This window comes from Heloderma suspectum, chromosome 10 (assembly GCF_057233095.1).
Source record: "Heloderma suspectum isolate Gila_16-S chromosome 10, 16-S_ref, whole genome shotgun sequence".
NCBI lineage: Eukaryota > Metazoa > Chordata > Lepidosauria > Squamata > Helodermatidae > Heloderma > Heloderma suspectum.
In genome coordinates, this window is record NC_139467.1 from 10,343,361 (window position 1) to 10,356,662 (window position 13,302).

General features: G+C 47.7%; 1 protein-coding gene across 3 annotated transcripts in view; it reads left to right on the forward strand.

The window, feature by feature from the left end:
• The window catches only part of LOC146337657 (cell adhesion molecule CEACAM1-like), a 50,150-nt gene extending 44,234 nt beyond the window's left edge, over positions 1–5,916 (forward strand). The window contains exons 8-10 of one of the 3 annotated variants that reach the window (XM_084815038.1): positions 500–552; positions 1,903–1,934; positions 3,678–5,916. In XM_084815038.1, coding sequence (XP_084671164.1) covers positions 500–552; positions 1,903–1,934; positions 3,678–3,800 — 208 coding nt within the window. In that variant the 3' untranslated portion in view covers positions 3,801–5,916. The remainder of the gene's footprint in view (positions 1–499; positions 553–1,902; positions 1,935–3,677) is intronic. The other 2 variants (XM_084815040.1, XM_084815039.1) reach the window with 2 other exon arrangements.
• Positions 5,917–13,302: the final 7,386 nt, after the last annotated feature.

The following is a 13,302-nucleotide window of genomic DNA, read 5'->3' on the forward strand; positions in this document are numbered from 1 at the left end:
TGGCCTGAGGAACTCAGATGTCCCCCATAAAACCACAAGCAGTGGCAGACAAACTTCTCAGAAAGATTGCTGCACATCTACTGATTTATCTATTCTTTTGTGTACAATATGCAGCCACAGAGACATGTTGAGTGTGTTCTAGCCCTGCTCTCAGTTCGCCCAGGGAAACTGTGAGGCCCCAAAGGTCTGGTCAGTGTCAAATGTGAACAGAGCGAGCCTTCGAATATGTCCCAGAATTCTCTGCAAACCAATGGGGTTTTCTTTGCAAGCACGCCTTTGCAAGACAGGTCAAATACAGCAAGGGGTTCCTTCAGTTAGAAAGCTTGAAAAACGTTGGAGTGATCAGTGGCAAGATATAAAAAGGAAGGAAGGAAGACACATGCATTATTTCAGATGACTGGTCACAGTCAGTGGTATAAGACAAGAGATAAGAAGAGGCTCTGCTGCGGGAGGGAACCCTGCTTGTTATAAGATCACACAGTGTCTGCTGTTTACCTAGGAGGACGGAGCAGCACGCATCCAATGGAAACATACCCTCTGCACCCGGCCGCAGTAAGTATCAGCCCTATGGGCTGGGCCGGGGCCTGTGTGATGCATGCCGTGTGCTCTATGCTGATCTCACCACCACCACCACCAAGCTGCCCCACGATTTAGGGGGAGCCTGTCCAAGTCACCTGTGCTGAAGCTGCAAAGAAGGTAGATGGTCTTCCCGTGCACATCTGTGCCAAAGCAAGGGGAAGTAGACTACTTCATCCCCAATCCAGATGCTTCATGGGAAACTCCTATAGGATCTTTGTTTCGGTGGGGAAAGGACTTCGCAGCTGCTCCAGATCCCATTTCTAAATGTCTGGCTGAGGATCTCTTCCCTGACCCTGCTACTGTGGTCTCAATTCCTGGAGGAAAGGAAGCTACTGTTTTCTGTGGAGTGCTGGTGTTTTTCTCTCCCCTGTCATTCTTTCTGCTCCCAAACCCTGAATCATCTTCTGGGATTCGTGCTGCAGCAGCCCTAGAATGGCTTGGTGGTGGAAAAAGCTGGAGTTCACATGAGGGGCTTGAGGGAGGTGGTGGGGCTGCCCAGACAGGTCTCTCCAGGAAATGGCTACATCTGTCCTGCGTCGCCACCATGATCTCCCCAGAATCACATCTATCAGTTCTGTGCCTGCCTCTTCATCACGCTTAAGCTTCACGTTGAAGCAAGGGATGGAAGTGAAGAATTGAGGGCTGAGGGTGGAAGCAGGTGGCTCCCTCTCTCTGCCTCTCACTGGCCTTGGAGTGCTCAGGACCCAGCACAGGTAGGAAGGGGAGGCAAGTGGGGTTGGAGCAAGGGGGAAGGGCTGAAATGAGGAGGAAGCCCCCCCCCCCGCCCCCGCTCACAGCCCCTGTCTCACTTGTCAAGCTGAGAGGCTGTTTATCTTGTTCATTATAAGGTAGGGTGGCAGGATCCAGACTCTGGGAAAGTTCCTGGGTCTTTAAGATTTGCATAAAGGGAGAACGTTTTCCTCCTGGGCCTTTTTGTGCATCACTGCGCTTTAGTTGGTGATGGACACTGCACACATGTGTGGAACTTCCCTTTCTATGCAGCATGTAAAGGTCTCTGGGCCCTTTTGGGACCTGGAGAACCTGATGTTAAGGGAAGAATCCTGGCAAGGTGTTTTCTGTGCACCACATTGGCCTACGAATCCAACTCATGCGGCTCACCCTGCCTGCTTCTGCTTACCTAGTGGGAGTCTCCCTCCCCTCCCCCCACCCTGACCGCACTTGCTTGTCTCAGCCTTTTGGTTGGGAGCAGAAGTTGTGGTGGGCTTTCAGCGCCTCCTACTTGTCTCTGGCGGGCTTGGGTTCAGACTCTGCTGTGCATTCCGTTTTCCTGATCCTGTCTCTGTCCTGTCTCTGTCATTTCAGACCAGGGAGTCACTGACACCAAGCCCAGACCGGTAAGGATGGAACCTTTACGATCCCTGATGTATCCAGACTCTGGAGTTATGTTCCAAACTCTAGAAGGGAGAATGGTTAAAGCAGAGGAGATTAGAGGTTCTGGGGTCTTCTGGAGACCATTCCCAGTCCTGAGAAGGAAATAGAGACTCCTTAGAGTTCCCAGCTGTTTTACTGGCCTGTTCCGGTCTCTCTTAGGGCTAAACTACATGCTACATTAAATACATAGCATGCAGCTGATCCTAACCATTTTGTTTACCTTTGTGTAAGTGTGCAGGGGCCTGATCCAGATCAAAGAGCCACCATGCACAGGTAGGGGAGATTTAAACCTTCCCACCGAACCACTTTTTCCCCCAAAATCCCCTCCCCCCACATTGCAGGGACTAAAAGAAAAGAAAAAAAAACCCTCCATTGATGCCAATGGAGGGTTTTTTGTTGTTTTTTTAGTCCTGGGGGCAGGGAATTGCAGGGGAAAGTATTCAACGTAGCATGTAGTTTAGCCTTAAACAGCAGCTTGATCTGCAGAATGTCGCAAGTGATAATAATATATATGTCCATGCCATGAACAGCTTCACTTGCTGTTTTCTGTAGATCAAGCTGTTAAGGCACAGGGTGCTTCCGGATGAGGCTTTTATTGTGCAGTCACTCTGCCTCATTCAAAGAATTTTATGTGGGGATCCAGACAACATTGCATTCCATGTGTTTTCCCACTGCTTCCTCCATCTTTAATCTTTTCACACACAAAAACAATTCTGGAGGAAAAGACAGGATAACTGCACAATGTCCTTTGACTGGTAGCACTAGGAGTCCTCCATGTGGAAGCACCGACAGGTACAAGCCAGACTCCCTTTTTTCTGGTCAGTTGGTATCCCTAAGTCTAATGGATTCGGATGACCCAGGAATCCAGGGTTCTCATCTCAAAGCTGCAGAGGTGAGTAAAGTATGGTGCCCATACAGACAATCAAAGTATTCCAGGGACAGCTTCCTTGCTCCAGGGTAAGTTGGGTAAGTTGGCCATATGTATAGTCTGTTTGTCGTCACCAAGTTATAAGGAGAATTTTACTATCCACCAAGTGCAGATGTGAGGTAAAATCGTAATTGGAAACCATCCCTTGGGAATTAAATCTGTAAGTGAGAGGGAAGGTTGCTACGAGATACATGAGTTTTCTCTTGGGCCCGCTGTTTTTTTCTTTGTCTCCTGAAATGCAGCTAGGGTTGGCACCTTTTTCTTATGGGTCTGCTCCTGTGCCTTTAATCAGGCAAGTAGCCAGAAATGTTGTGGTAATCGGGCCGAAGGGTAGACCAGCAGAGGGGGAAGACTAAAGACCAACGTTAAAACAGCCAGAGCCAAAATAGAGAGCCTAATAAGTTTAGAAGTCATTTCATATTGATAAAACAACATTTACTGTTTTATCGGATTTAAAAATAAATGCTGAGTGCTTGCCGGTTATCCCTGAGCCTTTAACACTCATTGCCCGGATCACTGGAAGGGAGGAACAGGTTGGATGCTTACTGAGCAATGAATACATTGCTCAAACATTGAATTGCATGCATTTTGCAAGTATAGCCTTACATCTGTGTAAGTTAAAGTCCTAAGACTTGTGTTGTGGCGGTGCTGTGGTTGCTTTTCCTTTTTAATGAAACCTGGACATTCAAGGAAGGAGCCTCCAATATTCCCGAAAAGGCAGGGCCCTGCCCCTAATCTTCCTGTGCTCCCTCCAACCCCTGCTTATGTTCTCTTGCAGGTTGAAGAGGACATACAATATTCAACACTAGCTTTCAATGCCAACAACCCTCCTCAGCCAGCCCCAGGGCTCACCCGTCCTTCGGAAAGCAATATAATTTACTCAGAAATCAAAAAGAAATGATCAGGGAGAAATTCCCCCTATGGGCTCTTGAGCGCATGACCCCCTACGCCTCGCCTCTGCTTCCCTCGTCTGGATTCCTGTGGGGCAGGCACATTGAGAAAAACCGTTGCCTCTTCTGAAGAGAAGGGAGAAAACCCCTCCCTCGCACAATTGGATCTCCTCTCAGATTCCACCCAACCCCTTTAAGATGAAAACAAAAGCAGACATTCCTCTCCATGCTCTGTCGCCTGGTGTAATGAAAGGGTTACCAGCAGAACCCAGCGATCAGGGGCCTGGCCTTCGGTTCAGCCCGCTGGGACTTGTGTGTGTGCCAAGGGAGACTGTTTCATCCTCAGAACTGGGTGGGGGAAAGCTACCAACAGTCTATGTGTCTGCCTTTCTTTCCTCCCCACCCCCACTCTCCTTGCAGTTCCTGGCCGTGCCAAACCTCCCCTGTTTGTCCCATCTCTTCGGTTTGGTGTCGGCAGACCGCTGTGGTTCCTGCCGCCTCAGGCTTTCCAGGGCTATCACAAGCCCTCACTGGGGGAAACAGAATTCCTGCCACCGGTCGGAATGCAAGGAAAGCACTTTATCCTGAGGAAAAGCATACAGCATGCCTTCTGTGTTTGGAATGCTTCAACAAGCAAGCTTGCACACCAACTGACTTCAGCCCTTCAGTCTGACTTCTGGCTTTGGCAGTTCTTGTGTACCCTTTCTGGCTCAGCTGCCCTTTTGCATAAGTGAATTTGCTTCAGGGGTGGGCAGGTAGGATTCATCGCTCAGGGGCGTGTGTGTGTGATTTGTGGCAGCAAAAAGGCACCCTAATGATTGCTGTTCTGCTCTGCAAGCCATTATTCCCCTCTTCCTCCAGATTAACATGCACAGTCCAGTCCACAGCCAGATGATGGAAGTAACAAGGGGCACTGCAGAGGAGATATTGCCAGAAGCAAGGGACAAACACACAGGAGGCTGCAGGAGGATGTGGTGTGGAGGGGTGTTGAGTAGGTTTTCCCCCCAGGTTTTCCAGCTAAGTGGTGTCTAGTAGGTGGAAAGGGAAGAGAGTGGTGCCAAACGGTTAGAGTACTACGGCTAGGGGTTGCAATTCCATCAACTTTGGAAGAAAGAGGGATGCTGTGTGTCATCTTGGCCCATTGGCAGCCACAGAGCTGGTAGACAAGAGTGCTGGGACTGCGTATAAGAGACCCACATTAAAAAGCCCAACTCAGCCATGATGCTTGCTGAGCAGCCTCGGGCAAGTCGCTGTCCCTCAAACTAACCTCCCTCCCTTTCAGGGTTGTTGCGAGGCTACAATGAGATAAGGATATACACCCTTGAGTCTGGGTGGGGTGGGGGCGGTGAGATTAAAATAAATTAATTGCAGTTTTAGAATCAGGGTATATGCAGGAGTCAGAATTCTAGATTAACTCACTCCCACGCTGCAGATAAAGGCTTCAGTAGATTTGGTGGAAGGAGCTGTTTTGAGAAGTGCACTGAACTGTAGAGAAGGAGAGTGTTTGGGCATGAATGATCGTCTGTTTTGCATTAGAAATCAGGAGTAGCTCTGCAGCCAGCCAGCTTCAACCAAATGGGGCAGACTTGCCGAACACAGTTGACGTTAGTCTGACCTCCAAATCTAGAGCTTGTAAGATCTGTGATGCGGGGGGAGGGGGATCTCTTTCATATCCACTCTTCTCTTTTGTGGTAGCGCACTTGGTAGTTTACCCTCCCCATCCTGTCCAAAGTTTCTCATCCTTGACAGAGAGTCAGTGTGCCCGTGCTGTGATAGCATCTGGTACACTCTGGGCCTCGCTAATCATTGGGTGTGGCTAGAAGTCGGTATGTATTCGCACTAAGCTTCAGGACAGAAGGACAATAGAACAGTGTTTGGAACAAGCATTGCACTCATGGCTGCTGTGCCGAAGTTAACCCATACAGCTTCCTCCCACTCGAAAGAGGCCTGTCTATCCAACGAAGAAACCCGGCTGGCCGGCTGGTTAAGGGTGGTCGCGTGATTTCGAGGGGGGAAAGTACAAGACGGGCGATGGGACGCAAGATGTGGTGACTGTGAAAATTTGGGCTGTTCCTTTGGTGTTTGTATAATGAGCCTCTGTTTTTAATTAAAAAATGTGAGAATGGAAAAGTATTTTGTGAGTGTTGTGCAGGGTGGGCAGGGAATAGGGCTGCTGACGGACAAGGGGGAAAGACCAACAGCAACAGTCTGGCCTGTTCCTGGGTGGCTCACCAGTCATGCAGGCCAGATTGGGTTGATGGGTATGTTGCCCAAAATGCAGCGCAAAGAAGACAACCAAGTAAAGGCCAGCCAGCCTGCACAGCTGGTGGAACCCCAAGAATGGTGGTGACCCACCAAGAAGGCAATTCATCTGCTTTTACGTGTTGCCTGGGGCTGCAAAAATGGGTGTCTGGGAGGGGAGAAACCTGGCAGTATCAAGCCCCTTCGCAGGCCACAGTGTATGAATGCTTGACTGTGTAGAGTGGCCATGTGTCCTCTTTTACAGAGGTCAGTCCTCTAGTTGAAGGGTTGTCCAGTCCAAGTCCAGTTTAAAGATAAAGAACCATCAGAAGGAAGAGCTGGGCCTTGAAGATGCCCATCAGTGGCATCTGGACAGCAAACTGAGCAAGGCACACAGGTCATCTGGTTACAGTCTTCCCCACTATGGTGAGATGGACTGTATTTCTATTTAAATTATAATAATTTCTAAATTTGTGCATAGATATAGATAGATATGCAAATGCAAATTGGTGTCCTTTTTGCCACCCTATATGATGTATGGTGGCATATGGTGTACAGTCCTGGTATATAGTGGTGCTCTGTTTGGGCAAGTAACCAGGCATGGCTTTCTTCCTGACTTCCTGATATCCTACACAGGTATCTACTGTTTCTGTAGATACTCTTCCTTTCTGCGCCTAATGGTCCTCCATCCAGGAGAACACTGAAACATCAGATGCTCCACAGAGTATTCGCTTGACCCCTCCATTTTGTCATCTTTATTTTCTGCAGCTTGAGTTTGTACAACAAGCAGAAACTCAACAGGGCAGCTTTTCCAGTTGTTGCAGCTGCATGCCAGTAAAGGCTCTGCTTGTCAAATTTCTACCAGCTATCCAGGGTTTTGGTTAGTGTAGGGGGAGGGAAACCCCTCATTTGCAGGGGTTGTGCAGCTAGCCTGATCATGGGTCCCCATTGCCATCTCCCAGCAGCATGCTGATCCTTCTTTCCCAGCTTTCTGGTTACTCGTGTAAATAATCCCTTTGCCACCACTTCTTTATCCCGACTTTGTGTAGGATTGCTTTCTTCATTATGGGAGCTGTTTTTGCCAAGAGGCAACAGTTCTTTTAGGATTCAGAAGCAATAAACACACAAGCGGATAGACTTCAATGATTTTATTAAAGAGCAGGCAAAAAGATACAGAGAAACATAAAGTACTGACACTGATACTGAGCAAGATTGCTTACTTCCCCATTCAGTTGTCAGGAGCTCCAGGTGAACGACAACGGAGAGACCCTAATCAAACGGCTGGCATGCAGCACCTCCATGGTCCAGGTCTGTGTCAAAGCTCACTGTGGGCAAGTCTCTGGTGACTTTTGTACCTGAGTTCTCCTGTTGCTACATGCAGGTTTGAGGAGCAACCTAATTAATCACACCTGGGAGATGGTCAGATTCTGAGGTCTCATGATGTTCATACATTCTTGTACCACCAAAAGATAAGCTTAAGCGAGTGGACAGTGGCCAACCTAACTGATTCAAGGTTGTACACTCCCACACAGAGAACTGACCTTGGAAAGCAAAGCCTCCAGCCTAGAGGTGTGAGCACTCTTAAGGGGGCCAGGTTTTTAAGGTTCTCCAGGAGATTCAGGCATGCAAGGAACAATTGTGACATGTCACTCTCCTATCTCCTTGAAATACAATGGTCTTCCAGTGCATTTCTTCTACAGGGGCCTGTTCCTGTGTCTCTTAGAGTAGCCTGCTGTGCAGAAAAAAAGGTTCACTTGGTGAATTTCTTTACTCCAGGATGATGGTGTTTGTTTATTTACTTGCTTGCTTACAACATTTGCATACCACTCCACATCTAAAACAAATTCTGGAGCAGCGAACATAAGTAAAATAGTAAAAAGATTTTAAAAATTAAAACACCATATTTAAATTATTCTTTTTAAAAACAGAATGTCAACAAAAAACATAGCTGGTCAGTTAAGGAATACTTCCTGGAATAGAGCTGTTTTCAGGAGGCGCTGAAAGCAACACAGTGTTGGCGCTTGCCTGATCTCCAGGGGCAAGGAGTTTCAAAGAAAGGGGTCCACCACACTGAAGGCTCTTCTCCCATGATCTTAAAGGCATAGAAGCATTTACTGCAAGACCTGTATAGCTGTCATGGTTTTAAAAAAAGTAATCCTGACAGTGAGGGTTAAACCAGTTCAAAGCCAGTTGTCGTTTACATTGTAAACACATCCCATGCAACATTTCCTAGATGAAAAGAGGAGTGTGTGCAGAATCTTTTCTTGCCAATGGTCTCCTCATGAGCTCCCCACTCTCCACCGTTTCACATTGTTGAGGGCCCTTCATCTCAATGCTAGATTTATTCTGCAACAGCCTGTTCTCTGTTCATTGTAAGGATTGTTCCTTTGGTTAAAGATATACTCGTGGGATAATTATCTTTTCCGATTTGTCACTGGCAGTTCAAAATATACCTCAGCAACTGCAGCCTGTGAGTCATTGGGCCATGGTGTACTAGATGGCGCTTTAGTGTCCGTGAGCATGCATCTCCCGACAAGCACGCCAAAGACAGAGATGCTCCAGCCCCCTTCCACCTCAAGCGATGCTCGGAGTCCTGGGAGACAAGGAGAGGGGGCTTGCCTCCTTACCTTTTGTGTTGGCCCCCCTAACTATTGTTTTTAAAAGACTACATGATTTGTCTGAAATGGGGAAAGTTGGGCTGGTGGATTTCATTAAGGGACCCCCTCCCATTCCCCACTCCCAATATAATTTGAGCATTGCACTGAGGGAGTTTAACTTCTAGGAACCCGAACACTGAAGTATGATGATGCTAGTGAGCTGCACTTTGTCAAAAGGCAAAAAAGAAAGACAGTGGTTTACCTGGGACCATGAGCTGAAAGTACAAACTGTCCTTTCTAAATAGGCACATCATTGCTCCCTCTAACTCAGGGGCAGACAGCCTGTGGCCCTCCAGATGTTGGACTTCATGTCCCATCATCTGTCACCATTGGTTCTACTGGCTAGGGATGATGGGAGTTGCAGTTCACACAAGTTGCCCAGCCCTGCTCTAGCTCAATATTGGTTCTTGGGTTTAATTTTATTAATTTGCTTAATATTGTTGACACTGGCAGCAGCGATTTCAGACAGGGAATTGAACCTGCAACTGTTTTCATGCAAAGCATGCGCTCTACCACTGAGCTCCAAATATTGGATGTGTCCTGAGAGCCAGCAACAATTCTTCATAGATGGAGTTCAGAGGCCGTGCTTGCTCTGAGCAGGAAGTTTCCCGTTATTTACATCTGGGCTTTGACACTCCCTTTCTGGAGCTGTGCTGTACTTAATGGGTAATGACTCTTAAACCTCTTGTGTATTTCTTCCCATAAAGGCAGTTCCTGGATTGCAGAAACCCTTGAGGAAACTCCGGTAAGGCAGTCCAGTCCCCTGGGCCTAGACGAGGCAGAAGCCTGCCTTTACATTAGTTCTACTTCCCTGCCTCATTTGCTTGCTTGGCAACCGTATCTGATCAATGCAAACTTTCAGGGCAGTGATGTGATCATACCACACATGGATACTATTAGCCTGCATGGTTATATTTATAAATAAGAGAGCCAATGTGGCATACCGGCTAGAGTGTTGGACTGGGAGTCAGGAGACCCAGGTTCCAATCCCCACTCAGCTATGGAAGCTCACTGGGTGACTTTGGGCCAGTCGCAGACTCTCAGCCTGACCTACCTCACAGGGTTGTTGTTGTGAGGATAAAATGGAGAGGAGGAGGAGGATTAGGTATGCCACCTTGGGTTCCTTAAGGAGGAAAAAAGGCAGGATATAAATGTAATAAATAAAATAAATATATACAGCAGGCTGGGTGTCCCATTTTACAAAGGACAGTGCTCTATTTTATTTATTTATTTATTTATTTATTTCATTTCTATACCGCCCAATAGCCGAAGCTCTCTGGGCGGTTCACAAAAACTAAAACCAAACAACACACAATAAAACAATTTAAAATATATAGAACATTAAAACCACAATATAACAATACAACCACAATAAAACCTAGCAGCAGTACAGGAGTTTAAAATACAGATTTAAAACAGCAAAGATAAAAATTTAGAAAGCTAAAAAGCCTGGGAAAATAAAAAGGTCTTCACCTGGCACCGAAAGGAGTACAGTGTAGGCGCCAGGCGAACCTCACTAGGGAGCTCATTCCAGAGCCGGGGTGCCACAACAGAAAAAGCCCTCCTCCTAGTAGCCACCCGCCTCACTTCCTTTGGCAGGGGCTCACGGAGAAGGGCCGCTGATGATGATCTTAAGGTCCGGGCAGGCACATATGGGAGGAGGCGATCCTTCAGGTAACCTGGCCCCAAGCCGTTAAGAGCTTTGAATGTTAACACCAGCACTTTGAATCGGGCCCGGAAATGGGCAGCTGGAAACGTACTGGCATAATATGAGCTCGCAGGCCAGTCCCTGTTAACAATCTTGCTGCCCTATTTTGGACCAGCTGAAGTTTCCGGACCGTTTTCAAAGGCAGCCCCACATATAACGCATTGCAGTAATCCAGACGAGAAGTTATCAGAGCATGGATAACTGTAGCTAGGCTATCTCTGTCCAGATAAGGGCGTAGTTGGTATACCAGCCTAAGCTGATAAAAAGTGCTCCGTGCCACTGAGTTCACCTGTGCCTCAAGTGACACTTCTGGATCCAAGAGCACCCCCAAACTACAAACCTGATCCTTTAGGGGGAGTGCAACCCCCTCCAGAACAGGTTGAATATCACCTAGCCGGGCAGACGAACCACCCACTAACAGTACCTCCATCTTGTCTGGATTGAGTTTCAGTTTATTAGCCCCCATCCAGTCCATTACCGTGCCCAGGCACTGGTTCAGAACAGCCACTGCCTCACCTGGTTTTGATGAGAAAGAGAGGTAGAGCTGGGTGTCATCTGCATATTGATGGCACCTCAGCCCACACCTCCGGAGAACCTCCCCCAGCGGTTTCATGTAGATGTTAAACAGCATGGGGGATAAAATAGAGCCCTGTGGAACCCCATGGCACAATTGCCGTGGCACAGAGCAATAATCCCCCAGCACCACCTTCTGGAATCGGCCATCCAAGTAGGAGCGGAACCACTGTAGTGCAGTGCCTCCAACTCCCAACCCAGACAACCTATCCAGAAGGATACCATGGTCGATGGTATCGAAAGCCGCTGAGAGGTCCAGGAGAATCAACAGGGTTGCACTCCCCCTGTCCCTCTCCCGGCAGAGGTCATCCCACAGGGCGACCAAGGCAGTTTCCGTTCCAAAACCAGGCCTGAAGCCTGATTGAAATGGATCTAGATAATCCGTTTCATTCAAGAGTGCTTGGAGCTGTCCTACAACCACCCGCTCAAGCACCTTGCCCAGGAAGGAGATGTTGGCCACTGGCCTATAATTGTTAACATCCTCTGGGTCCAGGTTAGGCTTTTTCAGGAGTGGTCTAATTACTGCCTCTTTTAAAGCAGCAGGCACCACTCCCTCTCTCAAGGAGGAATTTACAACCTCCTGGACCCAGCCGGACAACCCCTCCTTGTTTGCTTTAATAAGCCATGAAGGGCAAGGGTCAAGCACACAAGTGGTCGATGGGACTTGGCCAAGCACCTTGTCCGCATCCTCAGGCCTCAATAACTGAAACTCATCCAATAAAACTGGACCAGACGGTGCTCTGAACGCCTCTACCAATGGAACTGCATTAATGGTGGTGTCCAATTCATGACGAATCTGAGCGACTTTATCCTCAAAGTGCCGCGCAAACTCGTCACAGCGTGCTACCGAGGGTTCCACCGTCTCTCTCCCTGGCCCAGAATGTAACAGGCCGCAAACCACTCGGAAAAGCTCCGCCGGATGACACTGGCGCTTTAGTTTTGGAGACCTGACAGAGCTCAATCCTCTATTTGAAGGTGTCTGCTATTTAATGGCTGTTCAGTCCAAGTCTGGCTTGAAGTCAGAGAACCACATGAATGGAGAGCAGCCAGGGCCTTGACATTGTCCACTGATACTTCATACCTGGACAGCAGACTGAGTAGACACACAGGACACCTAGTCAGTCTCTCCATTGATATTTCTATTTAAATAATAGTTATTATTTCTAAATTTGCACATATACATATACATTAGCATATGCAATTGGTATGCCAATTGATGTCCACTTTTGTCCTCTTTTTTGGTGAAGTGTAAGGGGCCACCCAATAACAGCACATTTAGTGGTGTGTTTCTGGACAGGAATAGGTATGTCTCTACACAAGTGATTTATTGCACACTCATGATTGGCCACTCACAGAAGTTTGCAGGTCTTTCACCCAATGTCATCAACCTCCAGGATGTCTCCCGCGTGTTTTCCCATTTATCCCGCTTTCAAAAAGATCGGCAATAAGCTGTAATATTTTTTAAAAGTGGGATATCGACAGTGTGAAGTGCCAGCGTAGTGTAGCGCTATGAACTTACCAAGGAAGGACTTTCCTCGATTCAAACCACATGTCTGTCATGTAAATGCTTGAGCACATTTCTCAATTGGAGGGAGAAGAGGGTAAAATGCCTCCCTACAATGAAGGGAGACAGATCTGATTCCCTACCCCACGAAGCTCAGAATCAACGTCCTCTGTTGATTCAAAGCATCCCATTAAATTCAATGAGGCTTACTCCCAAGTAAGTGTGCTGAGGATTGCAGACTTACAGCGTGGTCTTATGTCTACTCAGAAGTAAGCTCTGCTTACTCCCAAGTAAGTGGGCTGAAGGTTGCAGACTTACAGCGTGGTCTTATGTCTACTTAGAAGTAAACTCCGCTTACTCCCAAGTAAGTTGCCTAGGGTTGCAGACTTACAGCACAACCCTATGTCTACTCAGAAGTAAGTCGTAGCTTTCCTGCGGGCTGGGACTCCTTTGCATACATGCCAGGAAGGGAGGGAGTCCCTTCCTCAATTCAAACTGCATGTCTGCCATGTAAAGGAGCTCATCCTAATCCTGCAAAGAAACTGAAAGCAGAAAGCCCCGGTAAGGATGCAAGGATTTTGCAGCATTTTTGCTAATGCAGAGACACCGTAGGTATTCAGTAGCTGTCCTTCTGCCTGTGCTATAGCTGTTAAAGTGTGGGGGGGGGGGTTTGCCAACACACCAGAAAAAGCCCCAATTTTTCCTGCTCTTGTTTCTTAAAAGCAGAAATTGGCATGGAGTTAAGAATGATCACTTGCTAATGTCTGCAGAGCAAGCTGCTATTCAAAGCACAAGGGCAGGGGCCAGTAAAAATATTTGGCAACTCCAAT